Genomic DNA, 19,748 nt, shown 5'->3' on the forward strand with positions numbered 1-19,748 from the left:
ACATGGCGAGGCGGGAGCAACCGCTCTCTCTCTCTCCTATCGGGGGATGAAGCCTAGCTTCTAGAGGGGCTCCAAGCCTGGGAGGCCCGAGCTTGGGAAGCCTTCTGGTGGGGGCGCCCACCTTGAGGGGAGGGCTTGGCTCGCCTAACATCGGGGTGCCGAGGTGGGAGCTACAACTGACTTTGAGGCAGTTGGGGGAACTATTGCTGATAGTGGTATTGGGATACATGGTGCAACATCTGCTACTGGTAGATTTGATGTTGTTGAAGCTGCTGCATTTGGGCTTGGATGGCCCGCATGCCATGTACCAGGTCATCAAGTTGGTTCTGGCTAATTGTCGGGGGAACAATGGTTGGTTCAGCAAAGGTGGTTCCAATAGAGGGAGGGAGGGGGATGTTCATGGTGGGAAGATTCACGGGCGCCACTGTTCGTGGTGCATTCAGGCTGGGGATCCCATCCACCGGAAGGGGATGGTGAACTGTCCGATACACACCACGGGGACTTGAAGTTGTTCCCCGGTGGCGTTCATCTCTGTGCTACGGCTGTTGGGATTTCTTGGAAAAAATGTGCTATGAAAGTTTTAGAGGGAGGCTTTTAGAAGCGTTCCCACAGACGACGCCAATTGATGAAGCGCAATCCGGTCGGTCCTAGCTATCAACGATCTTGCCTCTGACTGGAGCAAAAGGTGCCTGAAACGGGGAAGAAAGCAAGTAGTCTCCGGGGAGGAACCCGGTGAGAGTGCTCCGAAGCTTAAGTTAGTATTCTTTTCAAAGGCAAGATAAAAACCAGATGGCGCAAAGTTATCACGTACCTCCATTCTTAGGGGGAAGAGGGCCTTTTATAACCACTTTGCGCACTCACTTCCAAGCTCTTGCCAGGTCGGGTATCATTACCTCTACACTTCTGCCAGTTCGGGTGTCATCACCTCTGCAGGGGCAGACAACCGCCACTGCTCTCTTTGTCGGAGTCGTCTCTATAACTGGAGGTGGCGGTGGCAGGTAGCCGTTGAAGTGTGGCTGTCAAGCGTTAGATCCTAAGTCAGTCAGGCGTGTCGCCTCAGGATACGGACTCGTTTGGTGTCAGGTACAGTTGTTCAGTTCAGCGGCTTGGAGACGAAGTGCCGGAGTGGTGTGCGAGGTGAAGTCTTGAGTTCGGATAGAAGTGTGGCCCGAACTGCCCTAGGGTGGGCTAGTTCGGGTTGTTGCCCTTTGCGCTCCACGTAAGGTTCGGGGTTAAAGGGAGAGTTCGGGCTCCTTTTGGGGAGTTCGAACCGCTGGCTCCTCCTATCAGAGCTCACGCCTTGAGCACATTGCCGTGCCAAGCTGTCGCTCCTGCTAGGTCACCCTTGGTTGCTTCCACGTGTTGGGTGGCCAAGAGGTCAGGTCAAATCTTCCTCCATCATAGGTGTTCAACCAAAAGGAAGTCACTATTTCCAAACTTGAGATCGAGACGGCGGCTTGCTTTGAATGATGCTTGATTGAGTGCAGATTAGAGAGATATACGAATATATTTTTTGTATACGCTTCACACTGAAACAAGTAAAATAAACAAAGGAATCTGTTGGTGGATCTCCAATAGGAACGCACCTTCGAGCGTGTAAACACCAAACACAGACCGTGCCAAGACTCTCACTGAAGAGAAAAAACTCCACGAATCACCGTCACCGTCCCAGGAGGTAAGTAGGAACAAGCAGAGAGCTTCTTCAACCCATCTCAGTCGAAAGACTCAGTCTGCAAAATTGAAAAAAAAAAACTGATCGGAATTTTTTTTTTTTTGCAAAGAAAGATCGGAAATAATTTAAAACACCTGTTCTCCCCACCTTCTCATTAATAAAAAGAACATTAATTCGAGTTGACATTCGACCCAAAATAATCTTTCGTCTCATCTTTCTCCCCACAACCTTCTTTTGACTTTCTTTCCCGAGACATGAAATTCAGATCTCTGCAATCAAATGCATGCGTAGTTACACCATGAAGCGGGCTCTAATGGCTGGATTTCTGCTTTTGGCACTGTTGATGGGCTTGCTCAGCACCGGCGTGCTCGGTGTTGAATCAACAGCTCAGGAGGCGCCATGGAGGATCCACACCTTGTTCTCGGTGGAATGTCAGAACTACTTCGACTGGCAGACGGTGGGCCTCGTTCATAGTTTCAATAAGGCCCGTCAACCCGGTCCCTTAACAAGGCTCCTAAGTTGTACTGAGGAGGAGAAGAAGCATTATAAAGGGATGGACCTTGCTCCAACTTTCGAGGTACCCTCCATGAGCAGGCACCCAAAGACTGGAGACTGGTATCTACTAAACTTCCCTTTTTTGTTTTTTATTGTTTAAGCTGTCTAACTCGAGGTTGTGTTTCTAATTCTGTTTTTTATTTTAGTTTGTTCTGCATTATTTATTCAAAACATTATAGTTGATGCTGGTTATTGCTATTGCTAGATCACATTTAGTTTTCCAATACTTGAGATGCAGGAAAAATGGGTTTTTGGTTGTTGGATTGGATCATCTTCCTAGCTCTGCTGATTGGTTTGCTTTTATTGCACGCCATTTTTATGATTTCTAAATGACTTTATTACGACAGGGGTTTCTTTTTCTTTTGTAGTTTACTTTCTGTACATATTTTAGTTTGATTTGGTGGGTTAGCAGTGGTATTTGTTTTTCACTCCTGGTTGATACTTCTTTCATTCATTCATTCCCTTTTTTGTTTTTATATTTTTTATATATTGATGTTATATAACCTTTTTTTTTTGTCACGGAGCAAATCAACCTGAAACTAAATTACCAATTAAATAGCATCCAGTTATCTATCTAGAAGACTTGAAGGAATGCCAGGGTGGTGCAGGCCTTCCTACTGAAGTAGGCAAACTGCTTACAAAGAACACAAATAGAAAGGCTAGTGAAACATAGCTTGTCAAAGCTTCTGTATGCATTTGCGAGAAATTAATACATTGGCTACCTGACTTCTTGCCAAATAACTCTAACTATTTCCTACAGGTAAAAGAAAAGGAGCAAATCGTTACTTACAACAATGTCCTTCTAGTAGATTTATCTTAATTGAAACAAGAAACCAAACTCAGGCTCAGACCCACACCATCAGGTCTTTACAAGTTTCCAGTTGTGTTTCACTTCTTATCGTTTTGGGTTAAATTGTTTTTAAGTTTCTTTTCATTTTTGGTGTAGTTATTCTTGCCATTTCCTTGATGTGTGTTATTGTTTTCCTCTTCTTGCTTCTTCTCTCTCTCTCTCTCTTTTTTCCCTCCCTTTCCTGGCTCATTTTTTGTGTTCGTATATAATGGGTTTCTGTTAGTTTGCATTGTTGTAATATTCTTCTCATTGGGATTTATTTGAAGAAATTGGATGGGTTGCTCAGTATCTTTTTACATATCAAATTAATGCCATTTTTCATTTCTTTTATTTATTTTTAATATCTGTTTATGCATTTATATGTTGAACTAGAGTTCTTCTCATTGAGATTTATCTGAAGGAATTGGATAAGGCTGCTTAATCTTGTTAAACATCAAAGTAATTCCATTTTAGTTTTCTGTTATTTCTTGACCTGTAATCTACTTATGATTTTTATATGTTGATCAAGAATTTGTCAGCTTACAATGATTTCTCACCATATGCGACTCCTTAGTGAAGATCTTTCTATGTTTTGCTTATGCTTCTAGTTAAGATTATTTTGTGACCAGTTCCCTTGCAAAAGGAGGAAAAAAAAAATAAAGGCCTTTTTTTTTTGCAGGTACCCTGCAATTAATAAGCCAGCAGGAATTGTCCATTGGCTTAAACATAGTAAAGATGCACAAAATGTCGACTGGGTTGTAATTTTGGATGCAGACATGATTATCCGGGGTCCAATTATACCTTGGGAACTTGGTGCTGAGAAAGGCAAGCCTGTTGCTGCATATTACGGGTACTAAAATTCACTTTTGTCAAGCAACTGGGGCTATGCTTGTAATTCTTCTTTTTATTTGCTTCTTAGTTATCACTTGCAGCTGCAAGATGATATGTTCAATGACTTCAATCCCCGTACCAACCTAAAACATTCTCAATTCAGAAGCGACTCTTATCCATTTATAATTAGATTTACAGATTGAATAAGGTTAAGGCATCAGGTCCAAAATGAATACAAAGTCAGCTACAAAAAGGAAACATAAAAACATAACTACTATAATTAGAATTACAGATTGAACCCTGACCCTGGAAATGCCCTAACAAACTGATCCCTGACGACACCTGCTTTATAGTACCTTTTTTATGCTACATGTAGAACTTTTTTTTTTTGCTACAAATGCTACATGTGTAACTTTTTGCAGCCATATGTCATTATTCTATAAACCATTTTATTCAGGTACTTGGTTGGATGTGACAATATTCTTGCCAAATTGCACACAAAGCACCCAAAACTTTGTGACAAGGTTGGTGGCCTTCTAGCAATGCACATTGATGACCTTAGGGCATTGGCACCTATGTGGCTTTCAAAGACAGAAGAAGTACGAGAGGACAGAGCCCACTGGGCAACCAACATAACTGGTGATATTTATGGCAAGGGCTGGATCAGTGAGATGTATGGATACTCATTTGGTGCTGCAGAAGTGAGTGGATTTCATGTTCTTCAATTTGCAGAATTATGATTTTCCAGCCACTAATATTTGCTCAGTTATCTACTTTTGTCTATGTTGCTGGTTTATCAGGTGGGGCTTCGGCACAAAATTAATGACAACTTGATGATTTACCCTGGCTACATCCCACGGGAGGGTGTTGAGCCCATTCTCATGCATTATGGATTGCCATTTAAGGTTGGGAATTGGTCTTTCAGTAAAATGGAGCATCATGAGGATGGCATTGTTTATGACTGTGGCAGGCTCTTCCCTGAGCCTCCTTACCCAAGAGAGGTGTGTGTAATAAAAAACACAGAAAAGATAATTAAAAATGCTTGCTAATACAAGAAATATGCCAAGAGTCTGTTCTGCGCTGCACTGACCTAAAGGCAAGTGGTAGTGAAACAATCCACACATTTAGCTAAGATATCAAGGGGGTCAGGTTAAATGTTAAATCTGCCTTGATCCTACCCTATCAGATTGGGTTTGGGACTGCCTTAATTGGGTTTGGAGATGGATTCAAATTTAATGAAGTTAACCCACATTAGGCTTGGGTTTTTCTAGCCCTGACGTGTTAGGTTGTTGTGCCCCTGTATGTAGAAGGGTATTCTTGTAAAATTCTAAAAGGTACAGATGTACAATGAAAATTCATCAAGTTTTTTAACAGGTGACAGTGACATTGTAGAATCTTGTAAAATATAGCCTTCACCAAGAACATGACTACTGTTCATGGGCTGGGGGAAGTCAGTATTGGTTGAGACCCTATAGAGTCAGGGCAGGTTCAGTAATTCTACTTCATTAAGATGGGTTCAGTCAAGTTCTGTAGCAGGTGCCTTAGGTCTGGGATAGGGTTGAGGCAAACCTGTATGCTGTATCAATCCCAACCCATTGGCATAACTGCATTTAACAATCCTCCAAGTAGGTGCACCACTTGTTATTTGGATGCCAAATGTGTAAGAACCAAGAATTATGTAAACATCCCACAGTGCTATTGAAGTGCATCAGCTCAAATGATCTATCTATTTATAGATATTCTGTTTTTTTTTTTTTTTCTTTCTAAATACAAAAGTTATATGTGGAAATTGTATGTGGGGTTTTAATATGGCATAATTGCAGATAGTTTTTCCCTTTCTGCAGGTTCAAGCAATGGAAGCCAATCCAAACAAAAGGCGAGGACTATTTTTGAGCATAGAATGTATTAACACGTTGAATGAGGGCCTTTTATTACACCATGCATCAAGGGGGTGCCCTAAGCCAAAGTGGTCAAAATATTTGAGCTTTTTAAAGAGCAAGAGTTTTTCTGAATTAACCAGACCAAGATTTTTAACTCATGAGACTTTGCAAACTGTCAAAACTGAGGAACAACAGCAGGGTTCTGGTGAATCAGAAATGATGTATCCAAAAATCCATACCATTTTCTCCACTGAATGTTCCCCTTATTTCGATTGGCAGACTGTAGGACTTGTTCACAGTTTCCATCTGAGTGGCCAGCCTGGAAACCTCACTCGGCTTCTCAGCTGTACAGAAGAAGACTTGAAGCGATATAAAGGCCATGATCTAGCTCCTACACATTATGTTCCATCAATGAGCCGTCATCCATTGACAGGCGATTGGTAACCAAAATTTCCACATTCTTTTCGGTTCCTTCTTTTTCAGTTGGTAAAACATTTATTGTAAAGCTCAAGATCAATATGAAGTGGACATCTATCGCTTCCAGCAGCCATTGGGTATGTTGGTGGTGAAAAAGGAAAGGAAAGTTGGCATATGAAAGTCACTGACCTGAAACTTTTTTCCTTTGATACCTGGATACCTATACATGCCTAGCATGCAAGTGTTGGATATGATACTGGATAATGCATGAATACTTCTATATGTATTTTATAGCATTTACATTTTAAAAATATGTAAAATGGTATGTTTTACTATAAAAATATCTGAAAATGTTACAAATTTAATTAAATTTGGCAAAGACACAAGTCTTGAAAAAATGAACTTGGCTTCAAAAACTAGATATATGTATGATATAAGCATATCACATGAGATACAAGTACTTTTATCCATGTCCAGGATTTTAGCAAATGGATAGTTATATCCCCATTTTCCTATCTGTGTCCATGTCCATGTTCATATCTAGGATTCATGCCTTTTTTTCCCATTTTGAAACTCTTTTGGTGGTTGTAGGATTCCATGCTTTCACTAATTGGCCATCTAAACTGAGACAAAACTTATTAATTTTCAAGGTACTTTGTTTGTGAACATGTTTGTTCACCCAGGTGGTTGTAGGCATCATATATGCATGCCATGTGGCATTCAAAGGTAAGTCAATGGTATTACATTCTGCGTGGCACACAGTTGTCATACATATATATATATATATGGAGAGAGAGAGAGAGAGAGAGAGATGAATGCCACATGGCATGCCATGTGTCATTGAATACATTAATGTGCCTATGTTTCCACGTGGCATTCATATATGCTACTATGTGGTGGGGTATATAAGTATCACACATGGTTGATGCACACGTTTTAGAAAGTATAAAGTATGTCAGAGGGCCAAAAAGCATGAATTATCAACAGATGACTTTGTGCTTTTCGTGTTTTTTAAAAGTGAAAAACACCCCAAATAAACATGTTTTGGTACTTTTTGTACTTTCATACTTTTGAACGTATGAAAAGTACTTTCAATAGTACCACCAAACAGGGCCTAAAATGTTGGTTTTTTCCAAACTTTGATGTGTTTTACCAAGTAGTCCTATCATTTGATCAGTCATTTTCCCTTTCCTTTTCATGTTTAAAGATGGATGTTTTAGGTAGGCAATGCCGTTATTTTCTTTCCATTGTCAAAAACTTATTTTCTTCATATTATCCACAAAAGTTATGCTTCTAGTTTTTGATTTCCTTTTGTAGGTGGTATTTACCATTATATATTTAGAGCTTTTTCATGTGTCCCATCTACTTGATGGGGTTGTCTGAATATTGTAAAGTATGATCAAGATAGTAACCTGTTGCTTTTTGAACAAGAAAAAGGAAAGGGGCCTGATTAGTTCTATCATTAATATTTTTTTTTTGTCTGAATTAGTAGGTTCATATCTCACTTCTTCAATGCTTCCTGCTGCAACTATAAGGTCATGATTTATCAATAAACAATAAAAAATCTTTGACCTCTCTTATTTTAATTGCAGTTGGCCTACCCCCTACACATATAGATGCGAACACATGCACATATTAAAGGGGGAGAATTATGATATCAACAGAAACAAATGAAAAAAGTTGAATACTAAGAAGGAAATAAAACCTTGTTTCTCTTTGTGACATGTCAGGTACCCAGCAATCAACAAGCCAGCAGCAGTCCTTCATTGGCTAAATCACGCAGAAATAGATGCAGAATTCATAGTTATTTTGGATGCTGACATGATAATGAGGGGCCCTATTACGCCATGGGAGTTCAAAGCAGCACGTGGCCATCCAGTTTCAACCCCATACGAGTAAGAAAAGAATGATGTTTTATACATTGGGGTGCATATATTTATTTGTTTTGTTCCTTTTCTTTTTGGTGTATGTCTCTATACTTGTCCGAATGTGATTCTTCATAGTAGTAGTTTGTCTCTTACTTTAGTTTATGCATGCTAGCTATCTCATTGGATGCAACAATGAGCTTGCCAAACTCCACACCCGCCATCCTGATGCTTGTGACAAAGTTGGTGGTGTAATTATCATGCATATAGATGACCTGCGTAAATTTGCACTTCTTTGGCTGCATAAAACTGAGGAGGTCCGGGCTGACAAAGAACATTATGCAAAAGATATCACTGGGGATATTTATGAATCTGGGTGGATTAGTGAGATGTATGGTTACTCCTTTGGTGCAGCAGAGGTATGTTCTTGCGTAATGCATTTTCTGTTTGTCCACCATTTGAATCTAAATCATATTTCCATATCTGATTCTAATCTTCAATAATTTCATTTGCATTTTATCCGATATGCAGTTAAAACTAAGGCATATCATAAACCGTGAGATATTGATTTATCCGGGTTATGTTCCCGAACCTGGTGTAAATTATAGAGTGTTCCACTATGGACTGGAATTTAGGGTGGGTAAATGGAGCTTCGATAAAGCCAATTGGAGGAATGTTGACTTGGTCAATACATGTTGGGCTAAGTTTCCAGATCCACCTGACCCTGCAACACTTGATTCAACTGATGAAGACATTCTGAAGCGTGACCAACTGAGCATTGAATGTGCAAAGACACTAAATGATGCTCTCTATTTGCATCATGAGAGGAGGAATTGCCGCAATTCCACTATCAAAACCACCTCAAACTGGGAAACCACAAAGGAATCTATGTTAAGGAAAGCTGCCAAATTTGTTGGAAAATCAGATTATGTAAGAGGTAGCCCTGATCCAATGACTACTACTTCACAAATGTCATTTATACCTGCAGCAACTGAATGGGTTTTTAGGTCTTTGAGGTTTTGGATGGTTGGTATATGGGCTTTCTCTGTCTTGGGATTCTTGGCAGTCATGTCATTGGTTCTGTCTGGCCGAAAAGGGGAAGGAACAAAGAGTAGAATTTACAGAAACAAGAGAAGAGCATCATATTCTGGACTGTTGGATGCAAATGGGCATGATAGGCATCTTTTTAATGCTGAAGTGATATCAAAGCCTTGACATATCTCAGAAAATTGAACGAGGGAGAGAAATGCTTAGTATCTGATTTTCCACAAAAGGAAGCAATCAAGAGAAACTTGAACCTTTCACGGAAACCAAGCAAACGGGGGTTGAGGAAGGGTAAAGACATTTTTGAGCAAAATCTCTCCATCTGTGTGGAAAAAAAAAGGTTTTTTCTTGTTTCAGCAAAAGTTACAGGTTCCATCAACACCTGGTATGAGGAGGTTCTATTTGCTGAAAGTTGGCTTCCTGTTTATTTTATGCTCAATCCCATTTTTTGAGAATGTATGATATCAAATTCAATCAACTCGGAATTTATATGTTGACGTTTACCAGATACATTCACAGATTCAATTGCATCCTGTAGAATAAATTATATAAGCTTGATATCTTTTTCAATAATTGGAGCTTCTCTCTTTGCTACTCTGACATGATTGCCCAGTGTTTTGGTTTTACTGTTTCTTTGATAGTCTACTAATTTAACAACATAGACACCGCTTTGACATTACCAGCGCTTAAAACACTGTGGGATGTAAATATTTGGAAGAGGGTGCTTTTAAGTACAAAAACACAAATTAGCATTGCGAGGAGCTTGTGAATTTGCCTTTTTTCCTCCTCTCTTTCAAGAAGGAATTACTTCTGGCTTGGTTGCTTGGTGAGCCAAATCTAGGATCACAATGTGAGCAAGGTAGAGCGCATGATTGTGTCAACCAATAAGGAAGTATGGACTACTGATTCATCCATGAGACTTCTCGACAGACTGGTGGCAGTGAAAATTTATTGAAAGATCCAAGGCACAGAAAATGAAACAAAAAGTAGTAGTAGTAACTAGTAACAACAACAAAAAAGAGGTAACATTTGTGGTAAATGTAACTTGTCCTAAGGCTATTATTTATATCATTACAGTATTCTTTATTTATTTCTTTTGCCAAAAATTAATAGAGAGAAAAAAACCATCGATCCCTCTAAGGAAAGAGACAAGCCAGGTGAGAGGCTTTCAGCCTGAGCCTGATGTATACAAAAGTACTATAAGTTTGAGCAATGGCTGTTCTAGCTGGGGAATGAGATGCCTTGTTATCAGTTTTAACATAATCTGTATTTTAGCCTCGGTTTGGAAAGAGTGTAAGTACAAATATTTACGGTGCAAATCCAATCCTTGTATATTTTATTGTAAATATTGTATTTGCAATAGACCTGTTCATGGCTAGGTTTGGGCTTAGCTTTTGTCAAAATTCTAATAGATGCCTGAATCCCGATCCTGAGCCTGAGACGATGTAAAGTTCAGCCTGATGCCCGGCCCATGAACAGGTCTAATTTGCACACACCATACACATTTGTATTTGTACTCTTCCCTTCCAAACTGAAGTGAGGAGGAAAAATCTCTAACTATGATCTATCGAATTGCAGATTAGGTTCCACAATTTGTTTCAACATTGGTTACTTTTATGACTAGACCTGTTAATAGAGTTCATGGATTATTTGAGATCGGATCTTCTTCTCGCAGAGTGTGCCTCATGTATGGGAGATGTTCTCAATGCACAGCTACGATGAGCATCTTCTCTTTACAGAGTACGGCTCATGTATGGGAGATGTTCTCAATGCACGGCTATGATGCGCTGTGAGGGTGGTGTGAGGTGTGCTCTGTGAGGTAGATCCAAACTTGGATTATTTACTCTACTGTTTTGGGTTGTCAACATTTTCTGAATGCCTCGGTACAATTAAGCCATATTCGGGTCTAAAATGTAAGACCTGTAACCTAATCCCCTCCCTCTGTAATGTAAGAGTATGCATTGTGCACACCAGAGAGAGAGAGGGAGAGAGTCCAATATGATTATTTTGTATTTGCATTATTTCTTTGCAAATAGACTTTTGATTTTAAAATCTTGATCCATTTAATAACCGGGTCAAATGTCACTACATCGAATTAAGATCCAAATTCGTTCAGATCATGTACAAGTTCGTATCATATTCGGATTCGTGCAACCATGATCCTAGGTTTTAGTAATGTTCTTTATCAAGAACCAAAGTAATTTTTAACTTTTTTTAATTTATGCATACAAAGAGAATTTTTTTCTTTTCTCTTCATATTAACTTTTTAAATATGGTGAATCATACCCATATTATATTTGAAAACCTGAAAATAAAATAGAAATATTCGTGACCTACTGCACCCAGTCGAATTTCGTATCAGATTTCGGACTTAGGTATTTGATCATCGTGTCAAGATTGGCTTCATCAGGTCTGAACCCAATCCGACCATGGCCCTGGATTTTAGTATTGTATTTTTTATCCAACAATCTCGGATCCAATCCAATTGAATATCATTATACCAGCTTAAATTTGGGTTTGTTTGTTATACAATTCGGATCGGGGTGTGTTGGGAATTTTGTTAAAATTTTAATGGACCCTGAACCCTAACCAGAGTCCGGGGCAACCCAATTTGCAGCCTCGGTCAAAAGCCTTATACTTTCTTCCTTTCTGCATAAAAATTAAAAACCTCACTACTACATTAAAGATCCGTAAATCAGCAGGGAAGATCGTGGCCCGGATGGTCCCAGTTCAAACCCAGGACATTCGTTTCGATTCAGATCTGTAAGACTGCAAATGGTATCCGATTGTGTGAGTTCAATTCTATTAAGAATGATCCGAATTTGATTCATGTGTAATTGAATCAATATGGACCTCCTGTATCCGTATCCATTTCTACTCGATCCGTTTTTGCAACCCCCATCCACATCTCAACTAAGCACCCTTCCAAAAAAACCCCTCGGCAGCCACGGTGTTATAGACTTGTAGCTATAAAAGGTCTGATCTTCTTCCTGTTCGTCGTCGATAGTTCGAGCAGCGAAAACGAAAATGGGGAAGAAAACCAAGAAGCCCGGGAAAGGCAAAGAGAAAACAGAGAGAAAAACAGCGAAAGCAGAAGAAAAGAGAGCTCGAAGAGAGTCTAAAAAGCTTTCTCCGGAAGACGACATTGATGCTATTCTGGTACAGCCGAGAAAAAAGAGTACCATTATTTCAACTACATATATATTTTTTTACTGTAGTATTTAGATCAGTTGCTTAATTCATTTAAAGTTCATAAAATCTTAATTTAAGTTTCACTTTCATTCCTTCCCCAGTTCCCCTTGAATGGAATTTTTTGGCAATAAGTCATTTCGAGTTCTCAAACCGATGAATGACTTCGTTTCCAATTTGCTTGAGCGATAAAGTTTAAAATTTCTTCTAGATATAGTGATTCTTACATTTAGATAGATGCTTGAGAGGGAGTTGATGTAGTTCTGTAGAATCAATAAGTTTTGACAGTAATTTTTGTATTGGGTAGTTGAGTATACAAAGAGAGGAAGCTAAGAAGAAGGAAGTTCACGTGGAGGAAAATGTTTCGGCACCATCCCCTCGATCAAACTGTTCTGTAAGGACCTTACCAGTATATTCAATTTATTTATGTTATAAATGGCCTCAAGGATTCTCCTTTCCCCACCTCACTCCTCACTCACTTACTCACATGGAAGCATTATTTTGTGGTCGTGAACTCTAACTCTATAGCTGAACATTAATCCCTTGAAAGAGACGGAATTGATCTTATATGGAGGTGAATTCTACAACGGTAATAAGGTTAGAATGATGATTTCTTATTTACCATTATTCTCTTGGCATTGATGCTGCATAGTTTTATTTGCTCATTTTCGGTGAATCGTGTTGTTGCAGACATTTGTATATGGTGATCTTTATCGTTATGACGTTGAAAAGCAAGAGTGGAAGTTGATATCAAGCCCCAGTAGCCCACCACCTCGTAGTGCACACCAGGCAGTTGCCTGGAAGAACTATCTCTATCTCTTTGGTAAATAAACAGAATATTGATTTGATAATTGTACTTGCTATGATATCAGAGTTGATTTCTTTTAATCATGAGAGTGTGCTTGTTTCTTCCTCTGTTTATGTTTTTAGGTGGTGAGTTCACATCCCCAAATCAAGAGCGATTCCATCATTACAAGGTAATGGTTTCCTTTACTGAATACCCTGATGTACAATTCTAAGTTTCTAAACTTAGATTTTTACTTGTCAGCCTATTTGTACATTATGCTTAAGGATGTAATATTTATTTTGACTGCTCTTGCTACAGGACTTTTGGATGTTAGACCTGAAAACAAATCAGTGGGAACAGATAAATTTAAAAGGGTGTCCAAGTCCGCGTTCAGGTCATCGTATGGTAAGTTGATGCTGCATGGTTTTCTGAATTATTTTAAAGTGAACTAGGTTGACGCAGACATTTGTATGGTTGCATGAAATCCTTTCAACTAACTATAGTTAACTCTATCTTGCAAGGAAATTCTTTAGTCTTATCCCTTTTCATGTACAACTTTGTCACTTTTCTTGAAAAATCTATATTTCGTAGAAGCTTCTATGATATTATGTTGAATAGTTCTTGTTATGCAGGAGAGAAGAAGAGAGGAAGAGAGAAGAGAGATCTGAGAGCCAAAATTTCTGTTGGCGACGCCAGCTTTTTGTATATATACTAGGGCGACAGGATATAAAAAATAAAAGAAGAAATTTACAATAGTACCCCTACGGTACTATACTTAGAGAATTAACAGCTTTTAACACTCCCCCTCAAGTTGGGACATAGATGTCAATCATGCCCAACTTGTCACATAAATCATGATGCCGTGAGTGGTGTAACCTTTTTGTAAAGATGTCTGCAAGTTGATCTTCAGAGCTAACATAAAGAGTACACACTTCCCCTGTGACGACCTTTTTTCTGATAAAGTGTTTGTCGACTTCGATGTGTTTAGTTCTATCATGCAGCATTGGATTTACAGCAATGTTTATGGCTGCTTTGTTATCACAGAATAGGGTCATAGGTCCGTCAATTGGAAAACCCAACTCACTCAACAAATTTCTTAGCCACATAATTTCAGCCACTCTATGAGACATTGCCTGATATTCATCTTTAGCACTAGACCTAACTACAACATTTTGCTTTTTGCTTCTCTAGTTAACTAGATTACCTCCTATAAAGGTGCAATAGCCACTAGTTGACTTTCTGTCATTCAGGGGTCCTGCCCAATCTACATCAGTATATACTTCAACTTTCAAATGTCCATGCTTTTGAAACAAGCCTGCACTTGGAAACTTCTTAAGATATCTGAGAACTCTTTCTGCTGCTTCAAGATGGGTAGTCTTAGGGGCATGCATGAACTGGCCAAGAACACCCACTGCATAAGCTATGTCTGGTCGAGTCATAGAAAAATGTAACAATCTTCCTACAAGTCTTTGAAACTGTTTCACATCCTTGATGGGTTCACCTTGACAGTCACCTAGTTTGTGGTTAGGATCAATAGGGGAATCAATTGGCTTCACTCCCAATTTTCCTGTATCCTGGAGTAGATCTAGGACATACTTTTTTTGGGAAATGAAGATGCCTTTTTGTGAGTGGGCCACTTCAATCCCAATGAAGTACCTTAGAGGACCTAGATCATTCACTTCAAATTGGGTAGTAAGAAAATTCTTCAACTTTTGAATTTCATCCTTCCAATCACCTTTGATAACTATGTCATCAACGTATACTATCAGTGTTACAATTTTCCCTTCCCCTCTTTTCACAAACAATGTGTGATCAGATTGAAACTGCTTGTATCCTCTTTGCTGTACTGTTACACGGAACTTGCTGAACTAGGCTCTTGGTGATTGCTTTAGCCCATATAATGATTTTTTTAACCTGCACACTTTCGGTTCATTACCTTGAGCTTGAAAACCAGGGGGTTGTACCATATATACTTCCTCTTCAAGGTCACCATTCAGAAAAAGGCATTCTTGATGTCAAGCTGATGAAGATCCCAGTCAAGATTAATAGATAGGGTGAAAATGACTCTAATGGAGTTCATCTTAGCAATAGGTGTAAAAGTTTCTGCATAATTTACTCCATATACTTGTGTAAACCCCTTTGCCACTAAACGAGCTTTATACCGCTCCATATCGCCATCAACCCTGTGTTTAACTATGAAAACCCATTCACATCCAATTGGATCATTCCCCTTAGGAAGATCTACTAGTTCCCATGTGCCATTTTTATGTAACACATTAATTTCTTCCTTCATAGCATTTGTCCATTCAGGTACTGAAAGAGCTTCTGCCACATTCTTAGGGATAGGAACACTGTCAATTGAAGAGAGAAAGGCCTGAAAGGAGGGTGAAATGTTTTCATAGGAAACAAAGTCTGAAATGGGGTGTTTAATGGTGCAAGATCTAACACCTTTCTGGTGAGCGATAGGAAGGTTAAGGTCATTAGCAATAGGAGTATCAATAGCAATAGGGTCAGAAACATCAACAGGAACCAAGGTACCTGAATGGGTATGATCCGACCTTGGAGAGTCTGATGGCATTGGTGGTACAACTTCTAGGTGCCCCACAATTCTGAGTGAAAGAGTATCTTAAGAAGATTCAAGGAATAACACGAGGATCTAATTTTCCACGAGTGGGTGACAAATTTTGAACAAAACAACGACAACCAAACACACGAGGAGGAATAGAAAAAATGGGAGCCTTAGGAAAAAGAAGCTGATGTGGGGCCTTGCACTCTAACCAACGAGAGGGCACATGGTTGATGAGATAGGTAGCACAAAGGACAACCTCAAGCCAAAAACGTTTCGGGACATTCATATGAATTAGTAACCCCTGGGCCACTTCAAGAAGGTGTCGGTTCTTTCTTTCAGCAACACCATTTGTTGTGGTGTTCGTGCACAAGAGCTACGGTGAAGTGAACCACGTGAAGCAAAAAACTCCGTAAGATCACTATGAAAATATTCTTTGGCATTATCTGATTGAAAAATTTTGATTTTAGTTTGAAATTGGGTGAAGATCATCCGCTGAAAATCTTGGATAATTTTTGGTACTTCATCCCTTGCTCGCATGGGATATACCCATGTATATCTGGAGTAATCATCGATAATGATAATAAAATACTTGTAGCCACTCCCAGATGATAAAGTAACAGGGCCCCAAACATCAGAATGATCAATGTGGAAAGGAAATTCAGATTTATTATTCTTTGAAGAGAAATGAGTTCTACACTGGTTACTCAATTGACATGTTTGTCAAGTTAATTCTGACATTGATATTGACTTAAACAACTCTAGAAACACAATTTTTAAAGACTGAAAAGATAAATGACCATGACGACTATGCCATAAATAGACCTGACTCTTAGACTTTGTGACTTGAAGACCAGTTTTATTCTCCAGCATGTAAAGCCCATCCACCATACATCCTCTATCAATCGTCTTCCTCGAAGCAAGATCCTGGATCACATAGCAAGAAGGGAAAAATGTCACTGAGCAGTTTAAGGAATTAGTAATACTACTAACAGAGAACAAATTAATGGGAAATTTCGGGACATGTAAAACATTAGACAGGGTAAGGCCAAAGGGGAGAGAAATGGTTACTTGACCAGCTATGGTAGAGTATGATACATCAGCTAGTCTCACCTTGTCTCTTCTAGAAAGGAGGTGATAGGTTTGAAGGTAAGAAGACTTACTAGTCATGTGTTTAGACGCTCCAGAATCAATGATCCAAGGAGTGTCAGGGTTATGATATGCTACATGGAAAGCTGTGGTAGAGTTACCTGATGTAGACACAAATGAAGTTGAGAGATGAGAATCCATATAGAGCTCTAAATGGTCATGGAAGGAATCAATAATATCCTCCCTTGGGTCAGATCCAGAGGCGTGTGTCTGAGTCACAGTAGTAATGGGGGGCTGATTCTCCTGAGTAGCCATTAGTGCGCTTTCTTGTACCTTGCTGTCCTGACTTTTTATTTAGATATGAACCTTGCTTCTTACTCAAATCTTGAGCCCATTTCGGCTTCCCATGAAGATCTCAATATGTATTTTGGGTGTGTCAGGGTTTCTGGCATTGAGTACACCACAGTTTGTCTTTGTCATCCACCTTTTTCTGAAAATCCCCCTTCTTAAAGGTATTTCCCCCACTTGTAGTAACACTCCCTTTTGCTGCCAACAAGACTGCATCCCCTCCAAAATTGTTCATCAAATTTCTTCTACTTTCTTCTGATTGTACTAGAGCATAAACTTCCTGGACGGATGGAAGATTCTTGCTACCTAGGATCTGGACTCTGATAGATTCATATGCAGGACTCAAGCCATGTACTAGAGCAAACACTCTTTTCTGGGAAACAAGTTTTTTGTACAATTTTGCATCTTCATCACACATCTAGTCCACACTTTGATAATGATTTAACTCCTTCCAGACAGAGGTCAAGTCTGAATAGTACACAGACAGAAACCTCTCCCCCGGTTTACAAGTGGACGATTCTGCCTGTAACTGGTAAATTTTTTCATAGTGACACAGTTCGGAATAGGTTGATTTTGTTTGTTCCCAAATCTCATTTGCCGTTTCAGCCCACATAAAATTCCTTCTTATTTGAGGTTGCATAGACACTAAAAGCCGGGACATGACCATGCTGTTTTCTTGGTTCCATCTGTCATATTCAGCACTCACAGAATTGGGTTCTTTGATTCTCCCATTTATATAACCTATCTTTCCCCTTGCAGTGATGTACACCTTGATTCCTCTTGACCACTCTAAATAATTTAAGCCATCAAGAGGAATAACAGCCATGGGAAAAGATAGGTCCACACCCCCACTCATTCCATTCTGCATTGAGGAAACACTGGATGTAGCAGAACCTTCACCGCTTATGATTACAGATTCAAGAAACTCTTAAAGTCGGCACTAAACCTTAAAGAAAAAGGTCTAGCACCAAGGGAGAAAGGAACCCCCTTTTTTCTTCGGAAACACAACCCTTTTCTGTAAAACATAGGTGCTGTTACAGCACTAACAGGTCATCCCTTGACCTACAGAATCAAACGCAGGTGCTGTCACAGTGCATACAGGTCATCCCTTGACCTATGCATCAACAGAAATGCTGTTATAGCAAGTACATGTCACTCTCTGACCTTCAGTGCACCATAAAAGCTGCAATGGCAGCACACAAAAGGTCTTTACGACCTACAGTTTATACAGGGGTCAGTTGACCCCACAAAAAGGGAAAGAAAGAGGTGCTGATCACCTCACATCCAACCAGCAGACCTAGTACAGGTTCTGCCCTGGCACACGACCAGAAAAAAAAAGAGAAGGAGAGAGGTTACTTCAGTGCATGAGAAAGCCTTGATCTTCAATCAGCCAAACAGTAGATGAGGGCGGCAGATCTGGAAATCTGGTGCGAAGGGAACTGTTCACCCGATCTCTCCTTTCAGATTTGATAGTCCCGCTCTGATATCATGTTATGCAGGAGAGAAGAAGAGAGAAGAGAGATCCGAGAGCCAAAAGTTCTGCTGGTGGCGCCAGCTTTTTGTATATATACTAGGGCGACAGGATATAAAAATAGAAGAAGAAATTTACAATAGTACCCCTGCGGTACTATACTTAGAGAATTAACAGCTTTTAACAGTTCTCATGCTTCATATTTGTTTTAGGTATCTATTTTGACTGGTTCTTTAGAATGCCAAATCATGTTTCTCAATAGGAAGAAGTGATGCTTAAAAAATGAAGAGAGAGTACTTGGCTCTGCAATTTACAGTGGAGCAGAATAGATTTGGTTTGATATATATATAGAAAGAAGAAAGGGCGGGTTGGTGTTGGTTGGGCTATGGTTAGATTCTCACACCCCAGTTGCAACCATTAAATTTGGGTGTTACCTAGGTAGGGGATCCATAACCATAAAAGTCTGGCAAAAGTTTTAATGCTCGCTGCCAACCTGACACAAAACTCCTTCTCTGGGCTTGGGACTGTCGGTGTAAGACAAGCTCACACTGGCAGACTGTCCAGGATGCTTTGATCTCCTACTAGAGTTAATGTATTCGCTAGCCACCAGAAGACTGTCCAGGATTTGACACCTTTTTATAAAGGCCTCTAGTAAGGAGTACACGACCTTTCATAACTTTGTTTAGCCTTAGAGCTGATATCTTTTTAATGATCTTGTATAGGCTCCTTAACTGATAAATTTAGGAGTCTCCAACTTCCTTGGCCTCCTTCATCTTCTGAATTAGTGCAACAAAAGTAGCATTGGTGCATTGGTTTCATATACCTGGTTAAAATCCATCTAGATGTTATGCTGTCACTTGATTTTTTTGATTTTATTATTAATCTTTTTGACCTTTCTTGAGTTTTGGTTATAAATATTTGATTGTGACCTCAAGGTTCTAGTTCTTAGCTACTTTGAATCATAAAATCATTGGTATTGGAGATTGATTTTTTCTATCACATCTATCTTTCAATTTGTTTTTGACCATTGCAATAGTTTAAGTTTAAGATGTTTGCCACATTCTTGTTAGCAATAATGTCTCCTAGTTGACTGTTCTTATGTTTTATTTTATTTTTTACATGTTACAGGTATTATACAAGCATAAAATTGTTATTTTTGGGGGCTTCTATGACACACTTAGAGAAGTGAGGTTGTTATTTGGTTC

The 19,748-nt window shown here is 39.4% G+C and overlaps 2 protein-coding genes across 6 annotated transcripts in view; both read left to right on the plus strand.

Annotated features, from left to right (window-relative positions):
* The first annotated feature begins 1,630 nt into the window (after positions 1-1,630).
* Positions 1,631-9,666, plus strand: LOC148853644 (peptidyl serine alpha-galactosyltransferase-like). Of its 3 annotated transcripts, none has more exons than XM_088982182.1 (8): positions 1,631-2,287; positions 3,736-3,906; positions 4,345-4,588; positions 4,688-4,792; positions 5,732-6,207; positions 7,915-8,079; positions 8,225-8,468; positions 8,581-9,666. In XM_088982182.1, exons 1-8 carry the CDS (start codon positions 1,956-1,958, stop codon positions 9,262-9,264), a joined length of 2,421 nt encoding a protein of 806 aa, XP_088838308.1. In that variant the 5' UTR covers positions 1,631-1,955; the 3' UTR covers positions 9,265-9,666. The 3 variants fall into 3 exon arrangements, with proteins under 3 accessions (XP_088838308.1, XP_088838306.1, XP_088838309.1); XM_088982180.1 differs by having other exon boundaries at positions 1,634-2,287; positions 4,688-4,888; XM_088982183.1 differs by lacking the exon at positions 4,688-4,792 and having other exon boundaries at positions 1,634-2,287.
* A 2,389-nt stretch (positions 9,667-12,055) lies between these two features.
* The window catches only part of LOC148853645 (Galactose oxidase/kelch repeat superfamily protein), a 33,743-nt gene continuing 26,050 nt past the window's right edge, over positions 12,056-19,748 (plus strand). For 2 of the 3 annotated variants that reach the window (XR_016113129.1, XR_016113128.1), the window contains exons 1-7: positions 12,075-12,252; positions 12,590-12,676; positions 12,811-12,879; positions 12,973-13,105; positions 13,213-13,259; positions 13,388-13,474; positions 19,672-19,733. Coding sequence is in view for 1 of the 3 variants with exons in the window: in XM_088985504.1 (XP_088841630.1) it covers positions 12,121-12,252; positions 12,590-12,676; positions 12,811-12,879; positions 12,973-13,105; positions 13,213-13,259; positions 13,388-13,474; positions 19,672-19,733 (617 nt within the window). In the remaining 2 variants the exon portion in view is untranslated. Of the gene's footprint in view, positions 12,253-12,589; positions 12,677-12,810; positions 12,880-12,972; positions 13,106-13,212; positions 13,260-13,387; positions 13,475-19,671; positions 19,734-19,748 lie in introns of all 3 variants that reach the window. The other variant, XM_088985504.1, reaches the window with a different exon arrangement.

The sequence above is a fragment of the Nelumbo lutea genome, chromosome 4, assembly GCF_056320005.1.
Source record: "Nelumbo lutea isolate HS-2025 chromosome 4, American lotus-T2T, whole genome shotgun sequence".
Classification (NCBI taxonomy): domain Eukaryota; kingdom Viridiplantae; phylum Streptophyta; class Magnoliopsida; order Proteales; family Nelumbonaceae; genus Nelumbo; species Nelumbo lutea.

Excerpts from the sequence above, each read along its gene's own strand:
- LOC148853644 (XM_088982180.1), top strand. The coding sequence starts at position 1,956 with ATGCGTAGTTACACCATGAAGCGGGCTCTAATGGCTGGATTTCTGCTT. Across the intron at positions 4,889-5,731 it reads AGCCTCCTTACCCAAGAGAG|GTTCAAGCAATGGAAGCCAA; the intron begins GTGTGTGTAATA and ends CCCTTTCTGCAG. Across the intron at positions 6,208-7,914 it reads CATCCATTGACAGGCGATTG|GTACCCAGCAATCAACAAGC; the intron begins GTAACCAAAATT and ends GTGACATGTCAG.